A 26,612-nucleotide genomic window follows, 5' to 3' on the forward strand; every position below is an offset into this window, starting at 1 on the left:
AAATGAAGAAGTGTCCGAGGGCGCTAATGCGGGCCAGGGAAAAGCCTCGCAATTGCAGCCCGCATTGGCCAGGTCGATACGAGCACCGTGCCACAAACACTTCAACCGGATTTTTGAACCGACCACACATTCCCTGCAGCAAGCAATGTTTGCTGCAAGACGAATGTTGACTGCAGTGTTAGCGCAGGGATGATCGACAGTCATCATGCCTATGACCAGGCTGACAGGTGGGACAAACATCCGTGTCACGGCGGGCGGGCATTGATATAGCATGTCATGCAATTCCAGGCCTTGAACCTTCACATCTATTCATCCAATCCCAATGACCTCCGCTCTGAGTTCCTTGCTCTCGCTGGATCCAGCCGAGCTGGCCCAGGTTCCAGCGGGCACTCCTCCGCCAGGACAGGAGTCCAACTTTATTGATCCTCCATCTGAGGGTTACTTGTTCCTGGTGGTCGGCAGTCTGGTGTTGGGCATCATGTACATCACCGTGAGCATGAGTCTCTATGTTAAACTGAAAGTCCGAAAGCGATGGGCCCCCGACGACTGGTCCCGCCTCATATCAACGGTCCGTCCAACCGTATCCTGTGCTCTTTTGAGAATACCTCACTCATCCGAGTCTTTGTCAGATTGGAGCCACGTTCTACTTTATCACGGGCGTCTTTGGTAAGCTTACCTCGTGGTGATGCAGGCCATGTCTACCATCTACTGACTTCTTGGCTACAGCGGTGGTTACGGCCAGATTCGGCACGCACATGTGGAATCTTTCCGTCGCCCATATCCTGAGTGATTCTTTCATCATTGTAAGAAGCACGGTAGATAGACAAGACGGGGAAGCAAGAGACAGAAGAACTGACCGCAGCCCCTCAGATATCATACTTCTCCAATTGGGAAACGGCCATTGTGTGGCCGGTCGTGAAGACCACCTTTTTTCTTCTCTACCTCGACATGTTCCGGACGATTAGGTGGCAGCGTTACGCCATATACTTAGGGCTTTTCGTAAACTGGGGCTTCTATCTGGCCGTTCTGATTGCCAGTCTCTACTATATCAGTCCTGCGCCAGGCCAGTCGTGGCAGGCCTCGTTCGTGTCGACGCGGTATAACCACTCACTGTACATCTCCATTCCGATCGCGGTGGGGAGTCTTGTCCTCGACCTGTATATTCTGCTACTCCCAATGGCGCCCATTTGGAATCTACAGCTGAAGATGAGCAAAAAGCTGGGTGTGATGGCTGTGTTTGCTACAGGATTGATGTAAGTTGCATGCCTGTTCCCTCGCCTCCTTCAATAACTGGACAGACCTAATGAAGGCTCGATTTTAGCGCCTGTGTCGCTTCCTCTCTTAGCATTTACTTCAAGACGGTGCTGAACTCTCACGAGACCGACTTCAGCTACTACTCGCTCAAGGTCTTCATCATGGCGATCGTGGAGATGTGCGTGGGGATCACCGCCAGCTCCATGCCATCCATGGCGCTGTTCTTCCGTCACCATGGGCCCCTGTTATCACGCTTCTTCTCACGCTTCTCCCACACCTCCCAGCATTCTTACCGCAAACGCTCGGCCAACCGAGACGGCGACCCACTCGATAACCACACTTCCGACCGATGGCCATTGAAGGATTTCACATCCCCGGGTAAGGGTCAATACAACCGCGTGGAAGAGGTAGGAGGCGACGGTGGTGGTGACAACGTCAGCGAGGGTGGCGCCAGCCAAAGTCATTCTCACGCTGGGTTGAGGATTCCTGAGGATCGGGTTTAATCGGTGGAGGGCTCATATCCAAGTACACACATGTCTAGCTCTTTTTCTCCATGGCCACCTCCAGTAGCAACGGTGGATAAAGTTCAATGATACCGGCTAGCACAGTCCTGTATCGACAAGGATGTTCCTTGCCCCCAGTCGCACGAATACCGACAACTACGGGTTCTTGGACTAGGGGACCTTTCAGCCCGAGGCTGTGCCTTGCTGAGGGCTTTCTCACTCTGAGTCAAACAGCCGCCAGTATTGGTGATACGAGCACATCTGTGGGAGTCGGGATGACTGTCACTTTCCAGCCCTAACCCTTCCAAGCACCCTTTGCGTGATGCCAAGCGCATGTCTATACATTAGTGCTGACTACTGTGACAGAGTCACACATCCCCGAGCTGTTTACGAGATAAGCCTCGTGCCAAGCCTCCCGTCCAAGTATTCGGCGCTTCGCCGATTTGGTTGGGAAAGTGCGGTGGAGAGGCTCCGTCACAATTTAGCCTTTCAATGGCTCAATACTGAAGGCTGATTTGGCTACCTTAACTTACTTGGTACATTGATGAAACTGGGCAACCCCTGCAAAACCGTATTAGAGCAGCAATAACATGGTGGCAGTGCCGGGGCAGATGAGGGGTACACACACCTGCTGGTCGGTGTATGACGGCGGCTGAATGGGCTGAGATGAGACTTGGCTTTATAATAATACCAATAAATCCGGCGAGTAGTCGGTTGATGGGTTTACATCTCTCTACCTGCGCTATCAACCATCATCATCATGGATTGGGAACCTCTCTCCTCGTGGCTCTTTTGCCTCGCTAGCCTCATACTCTGTCTCTCCGAAATATACTTCGCGATAAGGTCTTCAAAAGGATCCAGCTTCCTCTCTCTCCCCATGGTTACACTGTCCAAGTGCCACCAAATCCTCGACGACTTTGTGAGTGATGTCCCTGCATGATGCGATCAGGATTCCACATGGCTAATTCAGTAGTACAATGGCAAATTCTACCGTCCCTGGGCCCCAGAGCCCATCCTGGTCGAACCCACGAAGAAAAAGATGACAGAGCTGAGCGAGGCACCGGTGCTCTCGCAGCGTGCCGTCTACGCCGATATGTTCAGCTTCAAACACACGATCAAGGTCGCTCATCAGTATGAGATCAAAACCATGCGAACGCGATCGCGGCTCTATTCGCTGATCCTAAATGTACGCGGCCCTGCCCAGCTGGCCAAGTTGCACCCGTATATCCAAAATCGGTTGGAGCGCTTCCTGGACAACGAGCTATCGCCGGTCCGGGTAGAACCAGATGGCTCCTTGTGTTTGCCGCTCGCACAGACATGTCGTGTCATGGCTTCGCGGATGATGGGCGTGATTTTCTTTGGGGAGGAGCTGAGTATGACTCCCCTTATGTCCGACTCGTCGCATGTGGATTAACCTCATCATCAGTGTCCGATCCTGCCTTCAGCAAGGCTGTATATGATCACCCACAGCAGACCGTCAGATGTATGGCGCTCTTCCAACTGATGCCGCGTGTTATGTCCCCGTATGTTATGCTTCCCATCTTGTTACATCTCCCCGCATAAACAAGTCACTGACAGCAGGCAAACAGGCTCATCCACTCCATCGTAACCCGCCACGACGCAGCCATGAAGCTAATTCTAAGGCGCCTTATTCCCGTCATCGACAGCGAAACGAAGAATTGGTCCGAGCCGGCCGGTTTAAAAGAGCTCACCCTCTTAGACATCTTCACCAAAGAAACCCATCCCACCCGCGACTACTGGACCCCCGAGACCCTCATCCAAGCCCTAATGGGCCTTCTCTTAGCAGCCTCGCACCAGCCATGGGTCAATCTATACATATTCCTCTACCGACTCTGTGAAAACCCAGAGTGGCAGGACATCTTACGAGAGGAGATCCGCGCGGCGAAGACAACCCAGCCCCTTGACTACCACCGGTTGGACCAACTACCTCTCCTGGATAGCTTCATGCGGGAAACTGCGCGCTTGGTATCATTGGATAAACTGAATATCCGTCGCAAGGCCCTGCAGGACTACACCTTCTCTGACAGATCACCCCATGTCCCAGCCGGAGCTACCGTCTGCGTGTCCTCTTACGATGCATCTCACAATGCAGCCACGTACCCAGACCCGGAGGCTTTTGATGGTCGTCGCTTCGTGGACGGGAATCATAACGATTCTACGCATCAGTACTCCGATGTATCCGAGCACTATTTGATTTGGGGATATGGGTCACTGGCATGGTATGCCTTTCTTCTTTTATATTATGCCTTCCAGCAAGACCACGACTCACTCTTGATTTCTAGCCCCGGTCGCTTTCACGCCACCTTCGTGTTGAAACTGGCCTTGATTAACCTCCTCCTACGGTACGATATCCGGCTGGACGACCCAAAGATGCGCAGTCATTGGATGTATGAAGCGTTCAGCATGCCGTACGAGTCCACCAAAGTAGTACTCACACCACGAGGGACGGCGTAGAAGGAAGAACTGGAATTCGCTTACCTGTGCAAGTTAAGCTATATCTTTTTTTCGGGCATTCTTTTCGACTGCATTTCGGCTTCTAGCAGACAATTTTCATGATCTATTTATGTACGGGAAAACGAATAATTACGATGGTACTTCAATACATTTTATGCAGAATTATCCTAGCGTCGATGATCATATATCCCTTTGATGAATGAGCAAAATCCGTTGAACATTCAGAAATAGAGTTGATGTAGGGGTAAGAACATAGTGGACTGTGTATATGTAACTCGCCATAATCTACGAATCTATTACTTGGGACTACATTTCCTTCATATGACACTACTTACCGATCCAGCATTTCGTAAACCTTGTGGTGGGTTGATTGACTATCTGGCATCCGCGACTTGATTGAGGCGTTCTCGAATCTTTTTTAGTATGCATTTGACAATGATGGTTATGTCCAAGTCTTCGATCGCAGGATCCATATCTCTTCCCCTGGATTGCTCCATCTCTTCTAACCTAATGTTCTAATTGCGGAGGTCTTTCACCCAATCCGGGAAACCCTCTGTAAGATGCATTTCAGTGACACTCCTATGTCTACCATTCGAGATCATTCTCCGGGCTCGTTTTCGGTAATATCTAAACCAGCCGGCGGCAGTGCAACATTTGGTGCAGAGAATTTTGCTTCTCTCGAGGGGAAACTAATCGTGGTATGCAATCATACGTATGAGCAGTGCTTACATCGTCTATTATCGGGATACCCTACGCTCCGTAGAGAGGTTACTGAACGGGAATCGTCAATAACAGAACCGAACTTTGTGGCCGGGGTCTTCTTTCCCAGGCAGTGATCGTCTTTGCCAGTTATTCCAGGTTTATAATCCGTAAGTTGCTCGTCATACCATATGTCATGATTTCCACGTGACCCAAGAATATCATCACATACATGTCACTGCGCCCTCTTGCACCTTCTTGCCCCTCCCTCTCGTTCAATAAAGTCGTACAACAGCCTGAGCCCCCTCCAACATGTCGTCCAGTCTTTCCAAAGCAGACATCCTATGGTGGAACTCCAGAAACTTCGACGTCCTCTGTCCACACTGCAAAGATATCCACCGCCATGACATAAACTGGGACGGTCCTAAAACTCGAATCCAACATTGCGAGAACCAACAGGAATATGTCTGCTGCTTCCCGATCAGTGACGATGGGTCTGCTGCATATGAAATCGACAAGGAGCGAGCAAGGTTTGTCAGTACCTTTGCTCTGGGTTATACTGGAGTCGTTGGAGTGGATACCCTGGCGGATGACTTTGCAGCGAGTGTCAATATCGGAGCTCATAATGGAGGTGATCGAGCGGAGCATGGTCCGAGGATTAACGAGGATTCCCATGACATGGTGAAAATGAAGGTCGGGGATGATGGGGAGCCGTTCCAGGTAAACAGACTGTCTCTTGCTGTTGGCAACTGCGTCGATAGACCCCCTACTGATACACTTTCCAGCAATCACCCTTAAATGATCACATATTCTTTCCGGGGCCTAATGCAGATTACCCGATGACCGTACCAACAAACAACGTGGCCAGATTAGAAAGAGGCGGCAAATACCCCACTGTTGCAGCTATGAGTGGATGGACACATGGTTCGGGGCCGTCTCCAGATGCACTAATCAGTGGTCAGCAATGGACGAAGGAGGTTTTTTATATCGCCAGCGTTATCGGCCACGAACTCCCTCCCATCGAACACTATGATGGCAGTCAACCGGGAAGATACAATGCCTGCCATGCAGAGAAGCAACTGATTGCCTATTTCCTTGATCGCCATGTGTTTCTGCCCCGCGACGTGGAGCCGGATATGTAATTGGATGAGAAATACGAGGAGGTGTATGACGAGTATGATAGGATCCGTTACAGGACTTGCAACGGCATAGATCTATGCTTTTTCAGAGAAGAGGACGAACGCCTAAAGAGAGAGTTATTCGCCGCTGAACATACATACTACGGACACCACAAAAATGAAGACAAAATCAGTTCGCTATAGGCTGAGCTCAGTTCCGTGAAAACCAGATTAGAACAGCTGGAATTGAGCCCTGAAAGCCAACAGCTTCCCAGCCTGAAAGCTCGAATCAACAGTCTGGGAAAACGCTATGTGAAACAACGACGTCGCCTTGATCTAGTGAGGTTCCGACCACGGATATCCTTGACTACCGCGGTTATGTTGGTCAGCGCCGTGATTTGCGAGGGCTGCGTGAATTTCACTGAGAAAGTCAACAAACGTTTTAACTTGTCAATACGGCTCTGCTGTGACATCGAAGGTACTCGGGGTTAGTGATCTGAAGGTGTCTTATTCTAATAAGTTACTACTGTGTCGACGGCGAGAAGATTTTCAAATCGTGCCGGAAATTATCTGGCCTTCGTGTCGAATCTTTTATTATTTCTCAATGTTGCTCATCCTCCTACGACGAGCTATATGAGGAGTTGTTCTTCATCTCTTGACATGCAAGAAATGTCTAACACCTAGCTATGGTCGTTAATCAACTAAATAAGTCGTGAGATGCTTACACATTGAAGTAGCCGTAGCTGGAACTATTCTATATAGTATCAGAGGCGAACAGCATATCTTAAACCCAAACCCTCAAACCAGCACCAATTCATAGACTTATCTCCCCCATCCCTTCCTTCCAAGATTACGTCCCCGCCATAGTCGCACAAAACGGACTCCGCGCGCGCATCAACCCACCCCATTTAATGAACGCAAACGGGATCATCGCCAACGCTAGCGACACGAACCCCAGCAACGAGCTCGCCCAATGTATACCCAGATGATCGTACATGGGCGTCGCAGCTAACGGCAAGCCCACGGCAGCGGCGGATCGCATCGTACTGGCGGCGGCTTGGGCAGACGCTGAATTGCTTTTGTATGCGTCGGTGAGGTAGTTTAGCATGGCGATGAAGATAAGCAGGTAGCCGGTACCGAACCAGATTCCGGCGATCATGGCTGCGATGGGGGAGATGCCGTGTTTGGGCATCCAGGCGAGCCAGAAGAGGCCGATTGTGATTCTGTGGTGGTGATGTTGGTGAGAATGGTTGACGGAGGAGGGGGGTGTGGCTTACAGGGGAGCGCCCACGGCGGCGAGTGGTAATCGACGGTATTCTTCTTGCATTGCCCAGGACTTTTTGGCTGCTATGGCTTTGCTGTGGAAGGAGCTGTAGGCTAGGAAGATGGAGAAGGCGAGAAAGGAGCCGATTATCACTGGGTGGATATCTTAGTATAGAGGGCCTGGGCGTGTCGGGAGAAATGTCACTTACTGGGTACGAATGCCAAACCGGATAGGCCGACGGAGAGACCGTAGAATTCTGGGGGTAAAAGAAGCAGGTGAGCCATCGGATAACGAGCATTCATCGAAATCAAGACCTACGTCGGAATACAATCGGATACGCCTGGAAGAACAGGTACAGTAGGGCATAAATCAAAGCCATATACAGAGAGGAGAAAAGAAGGATAGGCTCACGAAGGAGCATCATAAACGGCCGACTGAACACACGCAGCAGCTCAGCACGCTTCGCCTTCTGTAGCGAGACTTTCTCAATTGTGGTGATGCGCGTTAGACCACGATTCTTGAGTGCTTTTTTCTGCAGAAGAACGGGGGCGTAGGTTTCGGGCATCAAGAATATGACGGGCATTCCAGCCCCAGCGACAATCAAGGCCACCCAGAAGGCCCAGCGCCAAGAGACTTCGGATACGTAGTTGGAAATGACGGGCCCCAGCTCGGGGCCTAGGACAGTCATAGCCATGAAGATGGACATGGCTTTGCCGCGTTGATCGGGATGGTTGAAGACATCGGCATAGAGACCGCCCGTGATGGCATTCGGGGCTGCGGCATTAAGTCCGCTCAGCAGGCGGAAGACAAGCAGGCCGGGGAATGTGGGTGCCAGTGCACAGCCTAGGGTGAAGGCTGTGTAACCGATGTAGGTGCCCCGAAGGACCGTTCGTCGGCCCAGATGCTCGCTAAGTGGGCCGAAAACTAGCGGTCCTACGGTGAAGCCGACCATGTATAGCGATGTCAACAGGACTAGCATCGGTTCGGAGGTGACATTGAAGTAGGCTTTTATTTCGGTCTGGGCGCCCGATGCAATTGAGGAACCGAATGTGCTGTTAAAGGTGAAGAGGATGCCGACGGCGATGACATGGAATTTGCGCCACTGTGTTTCCATCCGCGGGATCAGTCAGTACTGCACAATTCAGGCAAATTTTCAGTGTCGCGGTTGATGCGACCGATGCCAGGATGCATGTTCGTCGCGTCTCTTATTGTATGAGAATTGTACATGAAAAGAAAGTGCCATACCTACCCGTGAAAAGTTGACCGGGTTCGTCGGATCATGATCCCCAAAGACCGTGATACTGCCCGAAGAGGAAGAAACAGTTGAGCCGGCCTCATCTGCGACCTCGGGCACTGCGCCCTCCATTTTGGGGATGTTTTCGTCCTCCATATGAGCTAGTGGTCCTCTTTCTGATCCTAATGCCACCACTGGCCAAGAGGAGTGGCGGGAAAGATGAAGGAAAAAAAAGTGCAGATCTTCCAGGGCAGGTCGGAGAGAAGTCCGAGAGGGCCTGGGTTAGCTTCGGCTACACAAGGGGCAATCCACCACTCACCGATGCTCTGAGGGACTGTTGTGGGACGGGCCGAAGACACGCCCTGCGCCTGACACAGTACAAGCAACACGCCCTAATCCGTGACCCACTTTTGTGGGTTGCGCCGGTCCCGAGTCCGAATTGTGCCTCTGGGGGCCCGGGAGCAGAGTATAATCTCGGCGTTCCCAGCACGGTTGCCTTATGTTGGTTTTGCTCGTCATAACTTGCGAGGAAACTGAAACTGATATGGATATCTCTGGCTCGCAGCCTGACTCTGGTGGTGGGCAGGGCAGGGCGGAGAATCTCCTCCATTCTGAATGATCCATTGGACTCTAACTCCCAATTAGGCTAGAGGCTCTTCAGATACCCATCCATCATAGATTAAGTGACCGGGTCTTCCGGATGTTATTCCGGTGGTTGCCGTCCAACTTTCTCCGCGGACAATCTCGATCGGAGAAAGAAGTATGGACGGCGGATCTGATAAGGGCTGGGTCCCGGGGGCATTAGCCCTAATGCAACCAGCCAGGTCGTCATGTATCTCAAAGAAACTACCTCGGGGGGCCCAACAACCAAGCATGCACTATTTGATCAGAAATTGGGGAGAAAGATATATATACCAGGTATGCACATCAAAATTACTCACATGCACGCGGGAAAGGATTGTGCGTATGATCATGGCTCGTCGGCCGCTTAGACCACTCCGTCAAAAAGGCATCTCCCCAGCCAGATGAACCATTTTGTGGGTCAATCTGACAGTTCCATTTCGCGGGCCGGTCCTCGTGTACGTATTGAATCCTTCAGCTGTCACCCCTTGCTTATTCTTGCCTGCAGTTCGTGGCTCCTCATTCTTCTGCGCATTCCAGCCCACCGCCTTTTTACCGTGGCCGCATATTCTCGTATTTGTGCTTTTATGACTATGCCTGACCCAACTCATGTGTTAGGAATGGGTAGCAATAAGCGAGTGGTATTGCGGTGGGTTACCTAAGGTCCAGATAGTTGTCAATACGCTCAGCACTAATGCAGGATTGAGCCACGACTAGGCCAATTGGGGCAGCAAGGCTCTTCTATGTTTTATCTTCCCATGTTGTCTCTCTTCGCCGTTTCTTTTTCCCTCTGTTCCTATGAGACTTGCAACATGTGTTGATGGTGGCTATCAAGAAATCCATTATCAATGTCTTTTTCTTATCACCGATCTATTTAGTTAAGGCCCCTCATGCTGAGAGAACAGCAGTCATGCTCCCTACCATTCCATCCTCTTCATCTACCACGGTACCTCAGCCCCATCATACTGATTCAACCCCTCAGCCTTCTCCCACCCGGGCACCCGAATGTTAAAGAATTTACCATTATCTTCCTTTGTCGCGGGGAGGATGATATCCAAGATACCCTGCACACTCTGCTCGGTGGTCAAATCGGCTCTGTCTCCACCCAGCCCGGTCTTCACCCACTGTTGCATGGTCAGCTTCATCAAAATTATCAAGAAATTATGGGGACATACACCCGGCGAGATAGTCAGGAATGTGAACCCCTGGTCCACAAAAGACTGGGCGTATTGGACCGTGAGCATGTTGAGTGCCGCCTTGCTGACCTTGTAGGCTGGCACAGGGAAGAGGGCGAATCGGGGTGCCATGGTGATGGAGCCAAGGGTTGTTGAGCTGGTATTGTTAGCAGATTAGCAATTACCTGGGCCCAGAGAAAGACGCAGACTGACATATTAATGACTTTCTTTTGGATGCCATTCTTCAACAGAGGCAAGAATGCACTCGTTACCAAATGGGCGCTGATGACGTTGGTGTGAAAGACGGAATCCAGGTCGTCCCTGGCTTGTGTTAGCTGAATGCAATCTGCAAGAGAAGGTCTTTTTACATTGTCTCGATCCCATTGGGTGTAGCAGGCATAATCCCCACGCCATTGAGAAGCACATCGAGTCCCCTGCCCGCTAGTGCTTCCTCGACGGTCGCTGCTGCGGTCCGTACACTGGCCTTATTTTCGACATCTATCGGAACGGACTTGACGCGACCGGATGATTCTGCGACTAGCCGCTTCAATTCCTCTGTTTGTGTGCGCGCCGCTGCGAAAATGACTGATACTTCACTGGCGGGCTTGGAGGCTAGGGTGCGGGCCATGGCGAGGCCGATGCCGCGGGAGGTGCCGGTGATGAGGTAGGAGGCCATGCTGTTTAAGGGAGAGTCACAAGGTTTTACTGGAAGGAGAATGAAATAGACTGTGGGTTGCTGATGATATCCCCGGGAAGCTGAAGACCTTTATATGTCGACAACAAATGTCCTGGTAGATGTGGAAGTCTTGAGATCGGTGCCTGTCCAACAGTTCCTATCGGACGGACTTTGTTAACGCCGTGATGCTTTGAAATCAGGCTGCAGGTTCGATCATCGCAGCGTTTCTACGAGAAAAGAATAGTTGATGGGGCTCAAGAAGTTTGAATAGACGCATTGTGGTTTGATTCGTAGACGTCATTGGGGCTATTCGGTTAGTGCCGAACCCTGGATTTGTCAGGCTGCGTCTTACAAATCGAGCCATTGAGTTGACCGAGACCGAATCTAAGCTATCCCTCATACTTCTTTCTTTATTCTAAAGTCTGTAAGGTCATTTTCTATTGGAATTTAACACTTGTGGGTCTGTTTTAACTCCTGATCCACGCCTATCTCTCCCGCCTCTCACCTTGAGCATCTCAATCTCGAACAATCGAAGCTACCCAGTGCCTGGCCTTTTTCAATTGACTTGCGGCAGTCGATTCATTCTAGAAGCGAACCTACGATGGTTCCTGATATATGGACTAGGCTGTTAATGCATTGTTCAACGATAATCTGACCGCCACGGTACTTCGCGCGCGGTACGGTCAGATTATAGTCAGGAACCACTTTATTAGTAATATCTCTAATTATCGATTGTGTCTCTTTCTATCTTCGTTTCAGTTGTTAGACGCAAAGGTACTGTTATATTTCACATTATTCCATCAGTCAGGCCATCGCTGCTACTTCAAAACCGCGCTATGTGTGGCCTCGCCCTCGTCCTCGCCCTCGTCCTGGGCATCGACGTCTGGCTTCCTCTTCCTGCCTCCTTCGCTCCAGAGTTTTGTAAGCTCATCCAGGAGCTGGGTTGGGGTCTGTCCATTTGCGTTTGGCCAATCCATCGAGCCTCCTGCGTCCACCAAGACTTTCATCCACCCTCCCGTGCTCTGACTGGGGCATCTCGGGGCTGAGCTGGATCCGGAATTCCGTTCTCATCCAGCCTTCGGCTCAATGTGCCTTTCATGACCTCATGCAGGGGCGTGTTCCCTCTGCGCCGCATTGGTCTGATCCAGATGCTTGACGAGATAGTGCATTGCAAGACAACCATCTGCATCGGGGGCGTTGATATCAGTCGACTCCGGCAGGCACTCGAACAGGTCCAAATTAATGGATTCCTCCCACAGACCAGCACATAGTCTCTGCAGACAGAAACGCACATCGGCCCCATTCGCCAGCAAGGTCCGAATGTCAGGATCATCAAGAAGCGCTAAGCAATTCACTGTTCAGTCGATCGGTTATCAATAAGTACTAATGGGGCGTGACCAAGCTCAGGGCTTTGTCCATGATCAAGGCACTCGTCCAAACACTAATGATGCGGGAGCAGACGCACTTCTTCCTTGGCCAACAGAAACATGTCTAATTTCTCTCACTGAAACCCCCACTGCTTCGACGCCAACCCCGATCCGCAGATTCGTGAGGAGTGGCCTCATTGCCGGGTTAACCGATTATTCCGAGAGAGCTGTCACTTCAGGGTGAAGTAGGCGGCGTCATGGAACCGAGAGAGGATTCAGGGTTGTGGGTGTTGGCCTGAAAAGAAACAGGGGTCTTCAGTTTAGACCGACTTAGTGCTTACGTTCATTGGGAATGTATGACCTGCGGATTGGCCAGGTTTTCACTTACCCCTTCTATTAGTAAGGTCCTACAGACGGTGCTGGCACCTGACGGGAAGTCCGTCCTTGATGACCGCTGCGCGATGAGAGAGATTTGAGGCCGCTGGAAAACAGCAAGAATGGCTGGCTATAGCGGCCAGCGGGCAACTGATGCCTGCATTGGTTTCGAGGCGTCGAGCTGACGCCAGACTTTTGGTATGCTTCAATACAGGGGTTTCGTTGGTTCTGGTGTCCTTCAATTGCTTGACTACTTCATACGGGTGCAGATGATGAAGCTTTAGGTCCAAGTAATGGTAATTGCCTACTCTCTTTTCATGAATTACCTCTTATATATGTATCACGGGCTCTTCAGCCCGCATATTTGGTGACATACAAGCACAAGCTAGCACCTAGCTACTATGGTTTTTATTCGACTTGGTAAGTCATGAAATGCTTGGAATGTCTACACCGCACCAAACCTCCTATCTCGTCTTCCAAAACTCCGAAGTCATCCCTAACTCATTAAACAACCCTTCCACCTCCTCCTCCGTCTTCCTGCCATACTCATACGTATGCTTATCATGATACCACGCCTACCCAGATCAGCCAACAGCCCAACATCAACGCACCCACAGCACCTACCTTAGACAAGGCCCACAGTGTCTCCAGCGTCATGATCTCCCCAGAATAAAACCCATATTTCCGAGGCCACTCCAAAGCCTCTTCCTTAGTTGCGAATATCTGAATAGTACCACACGCGAACCGCACATCCTTCCACCACTTGCCAGGCGGGATAGAGAAGTGAGCGTGGCAATCATGCGGATTTAGTTGTTCATCTTTGTGACCGGTGCAGGTCATGTTATCGTTCTTGATAGTGAGTTGTAGTTCCTGGCCGATGGAGCCTGATCGAGTCATGATGGTGGTTTCGAGGGGTGATAGCATCGCGGCTAGTCCGAGGGCACACCAGATGCAGTTGGCCCACCAGCGTCGGGGACCTTGGGTCTGTATATGACGTTAATAGGGTTGTGAGTGGAATTTCTAAAGTACTGGGGATTGAGGAGACGTACCACTACAAAGGTCGTTGGGCTTCATCTTGTCAGCAAGGGACGTCTGTGGCGATCGGGCACTTACAGATGGGAAAATGGATGGGCCATGGCGATTGGGGTCGGAGAGCGTCCATCATGCTTGTATTGGGCAATGTGATGAAGATCCTCCAGTTGGTCGAGATTGTGTTGGATCTCTGTCGTGCTCAGACTGCAGAGGGTGGCCAATTCCATGACGGTCGGGGGCCGGCACTCTTTCAGATAGAACTGAAAGAGCTGGTGGCGAACTTGACGAGATTTTTCGTCCATGTCTTCTGCACTTTGCGATGGTTGTTTAGGATAAGATATGGTTTGTGGTATCAGGTCGATGATGGAGGGCTTATATAGATGCTTTGCATAGCTGTGGGGCTTGGGGTGGTTGGCAGGCGGAGGATCCACTCATTTGCGACGCCTTAACAACGACATGTAGCCAGGTTTTGGCCACGCCAGGTTGAATATTATCCCCAAAGGCTCGACTTCGGTCGGAAGTCGGGCCATTTTCTAGCGAACAAGTGCCATATTTGCCTTGCCATATCCTATCCTACGAAAGGGCCTCACGTGGGCCACTTTGGCCTTAGGCAGAACCTTTTTATCAAAGTCGTGAGACTAATGCCAGAGAAATGAACAAGCCCTTGTCAAAGAGGCAGGCGGTATATCTGTCAGGTGATCTGTAAGCTGTGGCTGACCCGATCTAGTGTGGCTTTAGTGGCTGTGTATGGTGCAGTCTTACGTAAAAACTTAACAATAAACTTTTGAGCGGGGAAAAGTGGGAAAAGCCAGGGGCCTTGTCGTCCTTAAGGCGTGGGCGTCTCATGTCATTCCTCTGGTCGGAATTCCAATACTGCCTGTTCCTATCCAGTGTCCCTGGTCCTTTTTACCCTCCCTTGAAGGACGCCCTTCTTTACATGAAAATCAAAGGGTTCCTTTCGGTCTCTGGTCTGATCTCCGGCTTCGGACCGGCTCCCGCCACTTCCGATATATTCCGAAGTGATTTCTATCCCGACCATTGACTAGTTTTACGCCGAGTCCAACTAATGGAGTACTTTGACTTTGACGAAGCCTCTTCCGGGCTTACCCCGCGGGGTCGTGAAAAGAAGAGGACTTCTGGCCGCGAAGTCAATGACCAATCGCATCCTGGAGATGCCACAAAAACAGCGATTGGGGGCCCATCAGACTCGGATATACCGAGTCTCGAAGCAAGGCATACAATGAGCAGTACTCGCTTTTCACGGGAGACCGTTCGCATTCTCAAAGGCTGGCTCCGTCAACACAATGAGCACCCTTATCCAACGGAGGAGGAAATGGACCACCTGAGGCTGCAGACTGGATTGAAATCGACACAAATCCGGACGTGGTTTGCTAATGCCCGGCGCCGAGCCAAGGGCCGCTCCGCTCCACCACGCAGCCCTAGTCCCAGTCCTCCAGGAGCCATCAATATCCCCGGCCAGCACAGTGTCTCGCTGATGACGCCCCTTGAGCGTTGGCAACACTCACCTCCTGAACACGAACCCGCTGCAACCATCAACATTATCCGAGCTATATCAGAACGCCCCCGAGAACCCTGTCCCATCATGCGCCGTCATGCGAGTTGGCCGAGCCTACCTTCAGAAAATGAACCTGACCATGAGTCCAGCTGTGACATGTCGGGCGTCTTTCCCGCGCCATCACTTAGCAGTTTTGACACGGAGAGATTATCTGCTTCGAATCGCTCTTCCTGTACATCTGCATTCTCCCATAATTCCTCTTCGGGCACCGGCTCAGGCCGAAGACACCAACGTCGCCAACGCCGTCGGAAACCCGCCCGTTTTGCCAACGCTTTTGTTCAACATAAAAATCGAGGGTCTCGTATGTTTCAATGCACATTCTGTACCGACACCTTTGCTACCAAGTATGATTGGCAGCGGCATGAGAAATCCTTGCACCTTCCTCTCGAAACGTGGAGTTGTTCACCATTGGGAGGGGTCGTCCCGTTTAATGGGAAGATGGTCTGCGTCTTCTGTCGAGCCCCTCATCCGGATAAGGATCATCTCGAGTCACACAATTACATGTCGTGCCAGGACAAGCATCCGCAGGAACGGACCTTTTACCGGAAAGATCATCTCAACCAGCATTTGCGATACATACATGATGTCCGGTTCGACAAGTTTATGGAAAGTTGGAAGAGCACTCTACAGGAGATCAAGTCTCGATGTGGATTTTGCAACGTCAACTTCACCACCTGGGATGAACGTATATCTCATCTCGCTGGGCATTTCAAGGGTGGCGCGGACATGCGTCAATGGCAAGGCGACTGGGGATTCGAGCCGGCCGTGGAAAGTCGAGTAGCGAACTCCATGCCTCCCTACCTGATTGGGCAGGAACGACTGACCATGAACCCTTTTACGGCTGATGCAACCAACGATCTTGAACACAGTACGGAGATTAATGAACCTGCTCTTCGAGACCAAGAGGATGCCAACTCCTGGCGTCGTCTGCAACAAGAACTCACGGCCTATATCAAGCAGCAAGCGGCAGTCGGTGTCGTCCCCACTGATTTGATGTTGCAGGACCATGCTCGCGTCGTCATTTACGGCTGCGACGACCCATGGAATCAGACTTGTGCGGATAATCCCGTTTGGCTAAGCATTCTCAAGCGAGATAATGGCATCGAGACCGTCCCCGACTCTGAATCCATCCAGCTGGACAACCTGGGCATGCAACCGCCCTTCGCTCTTAATGGAGGTCTCCAGCTGCCTCCTCTGGAGACTAACGATATGGCAAGAACGATTTATAGTCGTGAATTACGGAGACTTCACTCCCCGGGCTGGGGCTCCGATGATCCTGTGTGCCTTGACAGGCCAAGCGGGACCGAGGATATTCCTAGCAGTTATGCGGAGAGCAGTGGATATGCATCAGCTGCTTCTGTCCCCACTCTCTCCACGGACTGGGATACTAGTCTGTCGACCATGTACTCAGCGCCGTCAATATCCGGAGGCCCACGTTTCTCCGGTCGGGGGGAATCGCAAGCCTTTCTAGGCACGAGCACCATTGGTCATGACCATATTTTCGGAGGCAAGGGCTGGGACCCGGGACTGTACATGGATGGAACGGGCATTGAGTATAATTAGGCGCGGCCAATATCCGATCAAACTCCTCGCAAAAACATTAATTCATACCAAATCACCCCTCGTACCAAACCATTAGTTTGTCCCACAACCCCAATTCTTTCTCTTCATACCTCCTAGCATTGAACTCCGTCCACTCCCAAAACTTCATCACATGAGGGCCATTACTCCTGTCATTCCATTCCTCGTCCAGTGGAAACGGCGACGGATCAAAGACCAGTCGCAGGGCATATTGTGAACCATCGCGTACGTTATGCATGATGTCGAATTGATTCCTGAATCTGCCTTGCTCGAGTCTAATATTGTACGTCTTTGGCCTGAATGCCTCGTCGTTGAGCCACCCCTCATTGAATATTTTTCTATTTGTGATCTCGTGTGGGAGGCGCGTTGTCAGCGTGATTTCGATGCTGAATTCGCTGACTAGCTTGGATTTCCAGCTTTTGTTGTCTAGAGTTACCACCTGGTCGAGACAGTCGGGATTATGCGGTTTCCAGTCAATCTCTGCTTCTATCCAGAGATTGACTTCGGTAGTACAAAATAGCTGCGTGGCGGAGATTAGTGACGGTATAAGATACGGGGATAAAGGAGGTTCTCACTTTGCCTGTGCCATTCTCGTGAAAGGTGATTGAACTTGTGCCGTCATTCCAATCCCATGTCTCTGCGCAGAGGATGGAGCGGAGGGTTTCGGGGGAGGTCATTGGGTATGTCTGTGAGGGAGATTGCTTTGGTGTTTGTTCTGGGAAGGAACTTTTTAGGCTAACGATGTGTCTGTGTTATTGTTTGACTGGGTTGGGTGGATGGGTTGGCTAGAGAAAAGGCGAGGTGGAAGAAGTTGGGGCGGAGGATGGACGCGATAAGGCTGCCATTGGGGCGGTGCATCAGGGTCTACTGGTAGGCCAGCCACTGAGCCTTGTGATGTCCACGCTGTTCCGTCTTCCGCCTTCCGCCTTCCGTGGGGGCGGTGCATCCGTGTGTCCAATGGCCTTTTCCCATTCATCCAGGCAGCACCATTCGGTCATTTGGCCCCAATCCCTGCTCATTTGGCCCCATTCGTGTGTGCCGACTTGCAGGGTCTTCTGCCAAGCTCCTCGGCCCGCTTGAGGGTCCTGTCGAGGCACCCCGATCTGCCAATGCGATCTTTGTCCCCTTGCCAAGCACATGCCATCCCCTGCATGTCTCCTACCATGATGCTTACCTCTTCATTGTGACATTAGACACATGATGGATCTAAACCCGGCTCGAGAAACGCACCACACCCAGCAGGGCATCTGCCACCGGAAATCACCAACAGGCAAGACATCCTGGAAGCTTCAGAACCAACAATGTTCCTCGACCGGGCAATCTAGACCAGACCTTTCAGGAGACTAGCTTGGGGCCGGATTTGCTTCGTCCAAACAAAGCAGCCCTACGGGCTCACCGTGTCTCACTCCTGGCCCCATGGATTCGGTATCAAGGCGTATCCAGGAAGGATCATATTTCGAATACCAAGCAGCATATTCAGGCAATTTCTAGGCATATCGCTTTCAACATAAATAGCAGGAAATGGACGCATGAGCAATCTATCTCGCATCCATCTTCTCTTGCAGGTTCAACAATCAGTCTCTCGTTCCAACATACACTCTCTTTAAACAAAATCACTCCCTGTGCTTTCTTTACTTTTACTTAACAGTCACTTTATTTTATCAGACACCGTTCTCCTTTCACCATGCTTTTCTCAGCTACCAATATTCTGGCCGTGGCCCTGGCACTGGCCAACTACGTCTCTGCCGCTCCAGTTGATCTGGAGGAGCGCGGATCGAAAGTCATCATCGGCTACCGCACCATGCAGAAGGTACCGCCGATTCCCCATCAATTTCACTCGCCAATACTGACACGCGCCACAACCTTTAGCACAAATCCGAGGCATAAAACAAGCACGGCACGGTTGTCTGGTATACTGCTGGTGGCGTTCAGCTAGGCGATGCCGTCTACCTCACCCCCGGTCCTGGACAGTGGAAAGCTCCTGAAAGTTACTGGTACAAAACCCCAACGCACGTTCCCCTGATTCCCCTACTGACCTATAACCTACTAGGCACTGTGTCATCTATGCCGATCAGACCAAGTTCCTCGCGGCCAAGAAGGCCTGGATCCCCGAATACAACGGCCATACCAAGCTGTGGTTTGAACCCAAGGAGATCGATTCTTACCTCAAGACGACTCGCCACGAAACCCCCGATGAGACGCTCCGCCTTGCCGCCATGGATGGAGATACCTCCGTTCTCCAGATGGGTATCCCCAAGCACATGCTTGGTAAAACCGGCGAGTTGGATCTTGAGGCTTACTGCAAGGAGAAGGCTTCGGAGCTGCCTCAGCATGTCGTCAATTACAAGACTTTGAACAATGCTGTGGGTACCGCTCAGTGAGGGCAGACTAGGGCTTGTTGACAGTCTTGTGAAGACTTGAGCAGTGTTGGGAGATGGGGGGTTGGGGGTCTAGTGTAGCAGTGTTTCATCGTTAATGTGTGGTCGGTTTCAACCTCAATGTATTATAACTTTGACTATGCCTGATAGAGAGCAATATTCGCAGATGTAATTACATTCAGCCATTGTATCTTACATCTCATCCTGAATGAGTAATCTTATAAACGATGGTTTATGTAATCTGCACGGCTGTAGCGAATTAACGCCGACCACATTGCTGGAAAATTGGGCAACAGTCAACTGCATCTTAGTCACCATTCACAATCAACCACGGCTGCCCGGCTGACAACTCATTTCACTCTATATTGCCTTCTACTATAATCTCGCTCTGAGCAACCAGTAATCCAAATGGCTTGCGCATTAAACAACGGCCCTCTCCAACGACTGAAAAGACGCATTTTCTCCAAGTCCAAGGTTGTACCAACATGCGACGACCAGTCCCAGCATTCCAACAACTTCGATCACAAAGCACAATCTCTATGCGATACCTGCAGAGCCCTCGACTTCTCCTTTAGGAAATTCACCGTTCTCGAGCCCACTTCACCCATCCCTAGCCTTGAGTCCGACGCAGACCCGTTAAGCCTCGATTCCTTCCACCTTGGCTTTCTCGATTCGATATACGATCGCCGTTGGGATTGCCAATTCTGCCGCCTCATCTACGATGGCGCTCGTGCAGGCCCCAAAACCGATATCCGAGATGACGGATATGACAGAGACGGGTATCGCATTTCCTGCAGAATCGAGTGGCAGCTCGATACCCGGGCCTCGGCGACCGTGCCAGTGACTCGACGGCTCTGCGTGTCTACCTCGTGCAGATCGGTTCCTTTCTTCTATGTAGTTCCACTCGCCATGGAAGAACAACCGTCGTTGTCGTCTATGACGGTGGGCTGCGGAAAGAGGATCACCGCAGAGGCAAACCTTTCACTTGTCGATCAATGGTTCCAGGCTTGCAGGCACCACCATAAATGCGACCTCGAAGATTCGAGTTCTTTCTGGCCATCGAGGCTACTCGACATTAGCAATAACAATGTGAAGCTAGTAGCGACGCCATCATCTAAGGTTGAATATGCTACCCTGAGTTATGTCTGGGGCATGTCGAGCTTTCTTAAACTCACAATGGCGAACTACGAAGCCCTGAGGAGCAACCCCTTCCCAGTCATTGATGGGATTCCACTTACTGTCCAGAATGCTTTTCACGTGGTTTGCTCACTCGGGATCAACTTTATCTGGGTAGATGCATTATGCATCATTCAGGATGATGACGAAGACAAGGAGCGCGAAATCGGGATAATGGACAGTATCTACCGCAACTCCGTGCTAACGGTCTGTGCTGCCTCTGGCTCCAGCAACGATGGAATATCAGGAGTAGACGGTGTCAAACGCCATCCGGGGCAGACACGTGCTGTTATCAATCAATTCCAAGTCACCGCTCTCCATCCCGTAGCAGACCTAATCGCAGCGACGACTTGGGATTCCCGGGGCTGGACATTGCAGGAGCGACTATTATCCCGTCGGTGTGTTGTTTTCACCCCGACCGAAACCATCTGGCAATGCCAAGAGGCGACCTGGCGCGAATCTATCTCCCTACCTTTCGACCGTGGGCTCTGGACGCTGGACTTCATCCATTCGCCGTATAAGGGGATGCATGAGAACCCGTTACGACGGTATTCGTCGTGCGTTGAAATCTACAGTGGCCGAATCTTGACGTTTTCCGGGGATAGGCTACTAGCTTTCAACGGTCTTGGGCAGGATTTGGCCCTTGGGCTCAATTCGGACCTCCTTTGGGGTCTTCCCCGACGGTATTTTGACTGGGCGGTGCTGTGGGAACCCAGGGCGGCCGGTCCACGACTTCAGGATCTTAGCAACTTCCCCAGCTGGGGATGGTGTGGAAGCGAGCATGCGGTTCAATGGCGTCTGTCATCATTGAGCGGGGCTCTATTCGACTTGCACTCCTGGTTGATGACTCGCACTTGGGTCGTGTGGCGCTCTGCTGAGCGTGGCAGCTGGAAACTTGTTTGGGACAGCGAGCAACAATCATCCGACTTCGCCCATCGTGGAAGATGGGAGGGATATCTTTCCGAAAACCCTTCTCCCTATGGCAGGTCCTCCTTCCATGTCAATGGAAACATTGGCGACTTCTACGACCCCGAGAACACGGACGCACCTAACCCTATGAACGCACCGAGCCTCCCACCCTCCAAGGAGACCCAATTAGCCTTTACCACCTTCACAGGGTTCTTCCATCTATCAGAGGAAAGCCTATCCACTGCGACCTTTTCATCCCAACTCGGCCCAGGCCTTCGCCGCTTCGGAATTGTGAACCGGGTTGGCGACTGGTGCGGAACTGTGGTTCTGGGCGAGGAGGAATGGACACCCCGTGTCGGAGGACTGTTTGAGTTCGCGGCCATTTCAACGGCGAGGGACTTTTCCATGGAGGAAATGGACACGTGGAATTACTATATCCCGGATGAACGGGACCAGAGTGATTGGTATTGCTATTATGCGCTTATGATCAGGCCGGTCAAGACCGTCGAGGATGAGTTGTTTGAGAGAGTTGGGTTGGCAAAGATTTTCCGGTCGGCTTTTCTGTCGGGATCAGTTGGAGGGTTTACATGGAAGACGGTACTTTTGCAGTAGCTATTGACATGATAGGTCTACTTGGTTGATCGTGTCACTAGTACTGTATCTGCCCTACCATGGCTGGCCCGCTGACAGTCAACTCCTTTTCCAATGTACGGGCAGATTCCGATTTCATCACGACCCAGGTCATTTCTATTCGTTGTTTAATGCTAACATGATAGACTGCTGAATACTGACGCCTGCCTATATGAACGATGTGTCAGAGACCATGGTAATTCTCACCGGACTTTCTCTGGTACATCATAGTACTGACACTCTGCCCTTTATATATCTTGACCACATCGCAACGCAACAAGCGAAACCAACCATTCCAACACAATTCAAACTCTTAACCCCGCAAAACAAACATGTCACTAATCCCCAGCCCCACAAAGTAAATCCGACTATCCCAGCCTCCAATACCTAACCCACACCATCCCTAACTCCACACCAGAAACCCTTATTCTTTCCAGCAAAGTTTGACCTTGTAAAGCACATATAATACCAATTTCTCAACAATCGGCCTGCTGGCCCAATGGTAAGGCGCTTGACTACGGATCAAGAGATTGCAGGTTCGAGTCCTGCGTAGGTCATTCTTTTTTGTCAATTTCTCGGTGCTTCTTCGGGAGGATGAGTGGGTCCAGTTTTCCTCGGCCCCTTTTTTTCTTCTGTTGAACACAACACTTTTCCCCTGGTGCACCCTACTCTCAGATAAAAGAAACAAAGACACAATATAGATCCAGATTATGGCTAAGCCTATCAACTCTATGATGACTAAAAGTGCTTCCTTTAGGATATTGAAGAAGGTACTGCAAAATGCAGTGAGGATTAAAGACACTGACTTACTCTAAACCAATACCTCTTTCTGACTACAATGCGAAGTAGGAAACAAAGAGGAAAAGAAAGTAAACTATCAACAGGCTTGAATTTAATTAACTATGGACAGACTGGCCTGGATTCCCTCTCTTTATCAATATCAATATCAATCTCAATCTCAAGATTTCAACACAACAGTTAAGTGGTCAAAGAACGACACCAAAATTAGACAATTACTCATAAACGAATGACACAACATTGAAACTTTCCGCATCCCATCCTTAAGAAATATCCCAAAAGCGTTTTGAAACAAGTCGATTCCCGGGGACTCACTCGAGGTGACGTATCACTCGAGTGATGATGATGATGTGAACTCCGAAACTCCTAGCTGGGAACTGTTAGCAAGATGCATTCATGATGATGAGTTAATGGAGAGGGGAAAGAAAACACACCTTAAGCAGAGAAGCTCAGAGATGCCGAAGCCTTCGCATTAGCGCTAGCAGAGGCCGAACCGCTGCCACTAATGGAGGCCCCAGCATTAGCGTTGGCATTAGCATTTCCGCTACCGCTGGCAGAGGCATCGGCATCCGCGCTGGCATCGGCGCTCGCATCAGCGTCAGCGCTCGCATCCGCATCCGCGCTGGCATCTGCATCTGCACCGGCATCAGCACCGGAGTCGTCGCTGGAGTCGTCGTCGCCGCCCTCGGATCCTTCAGCCGTGATGCTGCCGCTGGCGCCGCCGTAAGGTCCAAGAGAGACGCTGGTGGAGGCACTGACCCAAGTCGTGGTGGCGCTAGGAACGTCCGCAGTAGTAGGGGAAACACCGACGTCAGTACCGCTAGATCCGCTGTCAGAGCCAGAGCCAGAACCGCTCACATCACCGCTGCCAGAAACATCGCCGGAGCCGGAGCCGGAGCCAGAGACGTCACCCGAGCCAGAAACATCGCCGGAGGCACCACCGGAGCCCGAAACGTCACCGGAGCCAGAGCCAGAGAGACCAGCAGCGCCGGAAGCACCAGCGCCAGCAGCACCGGTAGCACTGCCACCAAGACCAGCGGAACCACCAAGACCAGCAGAGCCAGAGCCACCGAGGCCGGCAGCACCAGAAGCACCGGCACCGAGAGAGCCAGTGGCAGATCCTCCAAGACCGGCACCGAGACCAGCACCGCCGGAGGCACCAGCACCGAGAGAGCCGGTAGCAGATCCTCCAAGGCCGGCACCAGCACCAAGACCAGCACCACCAGAAGCACCGGCGCCGAGAGAACCGGTAGCACTTCCTCCAAGACCAGCTCCAGCACCAAGGCCGGCAGCACCCGAGGCACCGGCACCGAGAGCACCAGTGGCAGATCCTCCCAGACCAGCACCGGCACCAAGGCCGGCACCGCCAGAAGCGCCAGCACCGAGAGAGCCGGTAGCACTTCCTCCAAGACCAGCGGCACCGGAGGCACCGGCACCAGCAGCACCAGTAGCGCTGCCACCGAGACCAGCACCGAGGCCAGCGGAGCCACCGAGACCAGCAGATCCACCAACATCAGCACCGAGACCAGCACCGCCAGAGGCGCCAGCACCGGCAGCACCGGTAGCACTTCCTCCAAGCCCAGCACCCAGACCAGCAGATCCACCCAGGCTGGCCGATCCACCAAGGTTAGCACCCAGACCGGCACCACCAGAGGCACCGGCACCAGCAGCACCAGTAGCACTGGCACCCAGACCAGCGCCGAGGCCAGCAGAGGCACCAAGACCGGCGGAACCGCCGAGATCAGCACCCAGGCCAGCACCGCCGGAAGCACCAGCGCCAGCGGCGCCAGTGGCAGTACCTCCCAGACCGGCACCGAGACCAGCCGATCCACCGAGGTTGGCACCCAGACCGGCAGATCCACCCAGACCGGCGGCACCCGAGGCACCAGCACCAGCGGATCCAGTAGCACTTCCTCCCAAATCAGCACCAAGGCCGGCGCTGCCACCCAGGTCAGCACCCAGGTCAGCACCCAGACCAGCGCCCAGACCAGCACCACCGGAAGCACCTGCACCTGCAGCGCCAGTGGCACTGGCACCCAGACCGGCACCCAGACCGGCGCTGCCACTCAGACCGGCGCCGAGGTCAGCACCGAGATCAGCACCAGCACTTCCACTACCGCTGCCGCTACCACCAAGGCTTGCACCCAAGTCCGCGCTGCCGCTGCCGCTGGCACTGCCACCGAGACCGAGACTGGCACCCAAGCCGGAGTTTCCGAAGAGGCTACCAGCGCCGCTGAGGAAGGGAAGAAGGCATGGGATGGGAATGGCGGAGACGGTGGCGGCCGTCATAAGGGTCGCGGCGGAAACTTTGTAGAAGCGGACCATTTTGAATGCGGTTTCGGTTTCTGGATTATGTTAGGACTGTGCTTAAGAGAAACAATCGGTGGTGGTGGTTACCTTCAAGAAACGGGAATCGATAAGAACGAGAGAACAAAAATTATCGGAGAAGCAAGAAAAACAGAGAGAGCGATACGCCACAGGCGATCTGTAAAGGAAACAAGAACGGAGAAAGAGAGGTGGATGGGATGAGGATGGGATGGAGAGAAAGTCAACTTGATGTGGTGGTGACAGAGGCTATATATGCCTTTTGCCATGGTCTCCTTTCCCGCATCTTGGAGGAGAGCCATGGCTGTCTCCCCGTGGATAGGGGGGCATGAAACCGCGGATGTTTGATAGTTGGTTGCTCTGTCAGTGTAGAAGTTCTAAGAAAAGCGTCCAGGGACTGGTTCGGGGCCTGCCAAGCACGATGGTGAACCGTGGAATGAACCCTCACCCGGCTTTTCAGACGTGCACGGACGGGCTGCAGTGGAGCCGGCCGACCAAACTGGGACTGGACCAGGTGCACTGGTCCAAAGGGGAACAGGTCGGCTCCAAACCGGGGATCAAAGCTCCGATTTGGGAAGGGAAGGTCGCTCGTCAACCGGCCGGTGTCGCTGCATCGAAACGCGCTAGAGGCCCAGTCATCGGGATGACGGATGAGGATCGGGGTGTTAATGCTGTTGGTTGAGGACTGCACAGTTTGGCAAATGGTGCGAGTGTTACTGGGATGGAATTGAGGATATCGAATCGTGAGTGACATGCCCTTCACAGTGATACGTCAATCCATCCCATAAAGGGGGCCAGGAAGCTGAGTGACACCGATTCGGGTGCTCGATCCAACCGGATAAACATAATTGCCTCTGCTGCAAACCCGGGACGGGCTAGTATAGTGGAGTGTATCACGATCGCGACCCCTGCACTAGCGATCTGCAGCCCATGTTTGGAATGTGCCCGAAGATGGGGGGATCTGCTGGTTCTTCCGGCTGTTGCGGATGATCTTCGGACCTGCCCCCGTTTAGGCTTCTTCGCCTGATCGGCAGGCACGACGACCATTCCGATTACTCATTTACTCTGATTCAATTCACATCTAGTACTATGATCCCCAGGATTTCTTGAATGCTACACAGCATTTACTGACCAACTTCTGCACTCTGGGGAACTGAAAAGCTGTCATCCCTGAGCTAAGAATAGGCCGACCAATGAGGGGCCGTTGTTTCGCGGCAAACCCTATTTTGGCGCGTCTCACCCTGAAACCCCACCGTTCATGCTCGACCTCAACTTCCCAACTTTGGGGAGTTCTTCTCCTTTCTTCTGGCTAACTCCAAGCGGAAATGGTGTCCGTCGCCAGACCAGCGAACCCGCGACCGCTGAAGCAGCCTAAATCCCCGAATCCAATCACTTCATTCTGAAAAGAGGGTCGCACACGATAGTCCAACTCCTATGGATCCACTC

General features: G+C 52.1%; 12 protein-coding genes and 1 non-coding gene across 13 annotated transcripts; 7 read left to right on the forward strand and 6 right to left on the reverse strand.

Annotated features, from left to right (window-relative positions):
* The first annotated feature begins 312 nt into the window (after positions 1–312).
* BO94DRAFT_358235 (uncharacterized protein) lies at positions 313–1,799 on the forward strand. Its single transcript, XM_025607154.1, has 5 exons — positions 313–568; positions 630–666; positions 727–803; positions 871–1,253; positions 1,322–1,799. Exons 1-5 carry the CDS (start codon positions 323–325, stop codon positions 1,755–1,757), a joined length of 1,179 nt encoding a protein of 392 aa, XP_025469765.1. The 5' UTR covers positions 313–322; the 3' UTR covers positions 1,758–1,799.
* Positions 1,800–2,185: 386 nt separating this feature from the next.
* On the forward strand, positions 2,186–4,405 carry BO94DRAFT_532817 (cytochrome P450). Its single transcript, XM_025611199.1, has 6 exons — positions 2,186–2,293; positions 2,358–2,676; positions 2,731–3,130; positions 3,184–3,280; positions 3,347–3,997; positions 4,061–4,405. Exons 2-6 carry the CDS (start codon positions 2,518–2,520, stop codon positions 4,230–4,232), a joined length of 1,479 nt encoding a protein of 492 aa, XP_025469766.1. The 5' UTR covers positions 2,186–2,293; positions 2,358–2,517; the 3' UTR covers positions 4,233–4,405.
* Positions 4,406–5,243: 838 nt separating this feature from the next.
* BO94DRAFT_544056 (uncharacterized protein) lies at positions 5,244–6,073 on the forward strand (the record flags this gene model as incomplete). The annotated part of the gene is made up of 2 exons (XM_025613161.1): positions 5,244–5,651; positions 5,717–6,073. The coding sequence occupies 2 exons, from the start codon at positions 5,244–5,246 to the stop codon at positions 6,071–6,073; spliced, it is 765 nt and encodes a 254-aa protein (XP_025469767.1).
* Positions 6,074–6,782: 709 nt separating this feature from the next.
* BO94DRAFT_622217 (putative MFS drug transporter) lies at positions 6,783–8,752 on the reverse strand. Its single transcript, XM_025617054.1, has 5 exons — positions 8,563–8,752; positions 7,632–8,415; positions 7,522–7,569; positions 7,327–7,465; positions 6,783–7,272 (listed from the first exon to the last, which is right to left on the reverse strand). Exons 1-5 carry the CDS (start codon positions 8,701–8,703, stop codon positions 6,900–6,902), a joined length of 1,485 nt encoding a protein of 494 aa, XP_025469768.1. The 5' UTR covers positions 8,704–8,752; the 3' UTR covers positions 6,783–6,899.
* Positions 8,753–9,990: 1,238 nt separating this feature from the next.
* Positions 9,991–11,235, reverse strand: BO94DRAFT_487481 (SDR family oxidoreductase). The gene is made up of 4 exons (XM_025609036.1): positions 10,712–11,235; positions 10,557–10,664; positions 10,344–10,500; positions 9,991–10,292 (listed from the first exon to the last, which is right to left on the reverse strand). The coding sequence occupies exons 1-4, from the start codon at positions 11,017–11,019 to the stop codon at positions 10,107–10,109; spliced, it is 759 nt and encodes a 252-aa protein (XP_025469769.1). The 5' UTR covers positions 11,020–11,235; the 3' UTR covers positions 9,991–10,106.
* Positions 11,236–13,130: 1,895 nt separating this feature from the next.
* On the reverse strand, positions 13,131–14,116 carry BO94DRAFT_532821 (uncharacterized protein). The gene is made up of 4 exons (XM_025611200.1): positions 13,875–14,116; positions 13,811–13,829; positions 13,386–13,745; positions 13,131–13,336 (listed from the first exon to the last, which is right to left on the reverse strand). Exons 1-4 carry the CDS (start codon positions 14,093–14,095, stop codon positions 13,226–13,228), a joined length of 711 nt encoding a protein of 236 aa, XP_025469770.1. The 5' UTR covers positions 14,096–14,116; the 3' UTR covers positions 13,131–13,225.
* Positions 14,117–14,643: 527 nt separating this feature from the next.
* BO94DRAFT_532824 (uncharacterized protein) lies at positions 14,644–17,393 on the forward strand. The gene has a single exon (XM_025611201.1). It carries the CDS (start codon positions 14,860–14,862, stop codon positions 16,930–16,932), a length of 2,073 nt encoding a protein of 690 aa, XP_025469771.1. The 5' UTR covers positions 14,644–14,859; the 3' UTR covers positions 16,933–17,393.
* BO94DRAFT_544062 (uncharacterized protein) lies at positions 16,985–17,627 on the reverse strand (the record flags this gene model as incomplete). The annotated part of the gene is made up of 2 exons (XM_025613162.1): positions 16,985–17,470; positions 17,526–17,627. 2 exons carry the CDS (start codon positions 17,625–17,627, stop codon positions 16,985–16,987), a joined length of 588 nt encoding a protein of 195 aa, XP_025469772.1.
* A 1,007-nt stretch (positions 17,628–18,634) lies between these two features.
* Positions 18,635–19,331, forward strand: BO94DRAFT_554596 (uncharacterized protein; the record flags this gene model as incomplete). Its single annotated transcript, XM_025613729.1, has 3 exons — positions 18,635–18,760; positions 18,844–18,944; positions 19,001–19,331. The coding sequence occupies 3 exons, from the start codon at positions 18,635–18,637 to the stop codon at positions 19,329–19,331; spliced, it is 558 nt and encodes a 185-aa protein (XP_025469773.1).
* Positions 19,332–20,475: 1,144 nt separating this feature from the next.
* On the forward strand, positions 20,476–22,250 carry BO94DRAFT_532828 (HET domain-containing protein). The gene has a single exon (XM_025611202.1). It carries the CDS (start codon positions 20,505–20,507, stop codon positions 22,023–22,025), a length of 1,521 nt encoding a protein of 506 aa, XP_025469774.1. The 5' UTR covers positions 20,476–20,504; the 3' UTR covers positions 22,026–22,250.
* A 278-nt stretch (positions 22,251–22,528) lies between these two features.
* Positions 22,529–22,600, forward strand: BO94DRAFT_t99. The gene has a single exon. It is a non-coding gene; the product is annotated as a tRNA-Arg (tRNA).
* A 676-nt stretch (positions 22,601–23,276) lies between these two features.
* Positions 23,277–25,166, reverse strand: BO94DRAFT_583256 (uncharacterized protein; the record flags this gene model as incomplete). Its single annotated transcript, XM_025615547.1, has 1 exon — positions 23,277–25,166. The coding sequence occupies one exon, from the start codon at positions 25,164–25,166 to the stop codon at positions 23,277–23,279; it is 1,890 nt and encodes a 629-aa protein (XP_025469775.1).
* On the reverse strand, positions 25,023–26,005 carry BO94DRAFT_358396 (uncharacterized protein). Its single transcript, XM_025607155.1, has 2 exons — positions 25,239–26,005; positions 25,023–25,186 (listed from the first exon to the last, which is right to left on the reverse strand). Exon 1 carries the CDS (start codon positions 25,918–25,920, stop codon positions 25,390–25,392), a length of 531 nt encoding a protein of 176 aa, XP_025469776.1. The 5' UTR covers positions 25,921–26,005; the 3' UTR covers positions 25,023–25,186; positions 25,239–25,389.
* Between the last annotated feature and the right edge of the window lie 607 nt (positions 26,006–26,612).

Source organism: Aspergillus sclerotioniger (assembly GCF_003184525.1).
Source record: "Aspergillus sclerotioniger CBS 115572 chromosome Unknown BO94scaffold_7, whole genome shotgun sequence".
In the NCBI taxonomy this organism is placed as follows: Eukaryota; Fungi; Ascomycota; class Eurotiomycetes; order Eurotiales; family Aspergillaceae; genus Aspergillus; species Aspergillus sclerotioniger.

What these genes read in the sequence shown, in the direction of transcription:
- BO94DRAFT_358235 (XM_025607154.1), top strand. Translation starts at nt 323, where the DNA reads ATGACCTCCGCTCTGAGTTCCTTGCTCTCGCTGGATCCAGCCGAGCTG. An exon ending in CTTTATCACGGGCGTCTTTG is followed by an intron (nt 667 to 726) that starts GTAAGCTTACCT and finishes TCTTGGCTACAG; the next exon opens with CGGTGGTTACGGCCAGATTC. An exon ending in TGAGTGATTCTTTCATCATT is followed by an intron (nt 804 to 870) that starts GTAAGAAGCACG and finishes GCAGCCCCTCAG; the next exon opens with ATATCATACTTCTCCAATTG.
- BO94DRAFT_532817 (XM_025611199.1), top strand. Translation starts at nt 2,518, where the DNA reads ATGGATTGGGAACCTCTCTCCTCGTGGCTCTTTTGCCTCGCTAGCCTC. An exon ending in ACCAAATCCTCGACGACTTT is followed by an intron (nt 2,677 to 2,730) that starts GTGAGTGATGTC and finishes CTAATTCAGTAG; the next exon opens with TACAATGGCAAATTCTACCG. An exon ending in ATGCCGCGTGTTATGTCCCC is followed by an intron (nt 3,281 to 3,346) that starts GTATGTTATGCT and finishes GCAGGCAAACAG; the next exon opens with GCTCATCCACTCCATCGTAA.
- BO94DRAFT_622217 (XM_025617054.1), bottom strand. Translation starts at nt 8,703, where the DNA reads ATGGAGGACGAAAACATCCCCAAAATGGAGGGCGCAGTGCCCGAGGTC. An exon ending in GTATCCGATTGTATTCCGAC is followed by an intron (nt 7,570 to 7,631) that starts GTAGGTCTTGAT and finishes TTTTACCCCCAG; the next exon opens with AATTCTACGGTCTCTCCGTC. An exon ending in CGGTTTGGCATTCGTACCCA is followed by an intron (nt 7,466 to 7,521) that starts GTAAGTGACATT and finishes ATATCCACCCAG; the next exon opens with TGATAATCGGCTCCTTTCTC.
- BO94DRAFT_487481 (XM_025609036.1), bottom strand. Translation starts at nt 11,019, where the DNA reads ATGGCCTCCTACCTCATCACCGGCACCTCCCGCGGCATCGGCCTCGCC. An exon ending in CAAAAGAAAGTCATTAATAT is followed by an intron (nt 10,501 to 10,556) that starts GTCAGTCTGCGT and finishes TAACAATACCAG; the next exon opens with CTCAACAACCCTTGGCTCCA. An exon ending in TCCTGACTATCTCGCCGGGT is followed by an intron (nt 10,293 to 10,343) that starts GTATGTCCCCAT and finishes ACCATGCAACAG; the next exon opens with TGGGTGAAGACCGGGCTGGG.
- BO94DRAFT_532821 (XM_025611200.1), bottom strand. Translation starts at nt 14,095, where the DNA reads ATGGACGAAAAATCTCGTCAAGTTCGCCACCAGCTCTTTCAGTTCTAT. An exon ending in CACTGTGGGCCTTGTCTAAG is followed by an intron (nt 13,337 to 13,385) that starts GTAGGTGCTGTG and finishes TGATCTGGGTAG; the next exon opens with GCGTGGTATCATGATAAGCA.
- BO94DRAFT_532824 (XM_025611201.1), top strand. Translation starts at nt 14,860, where the DNA reads ATGGAGTACTTTGACTTTGACGAAGCCTCTTCCGGGCTTACCCCGCGG.
- BO94DRAFT_532828 (XM_025611202.1), top strand. Translation starts at nt 20,505, where the DNA reads ATGGCGAACTACGAAGCCCTGAGGAGCAACCCCTTCCCAGTCATTGAT.
- BO94DRAFT_358396 (XM_025607155.1), bottom strand. Translation starts at nt 25,920, where the DNA reads ATGTCACTCACGATTCGATATCCTCAATTCCATCCCAGTAACACTCGC.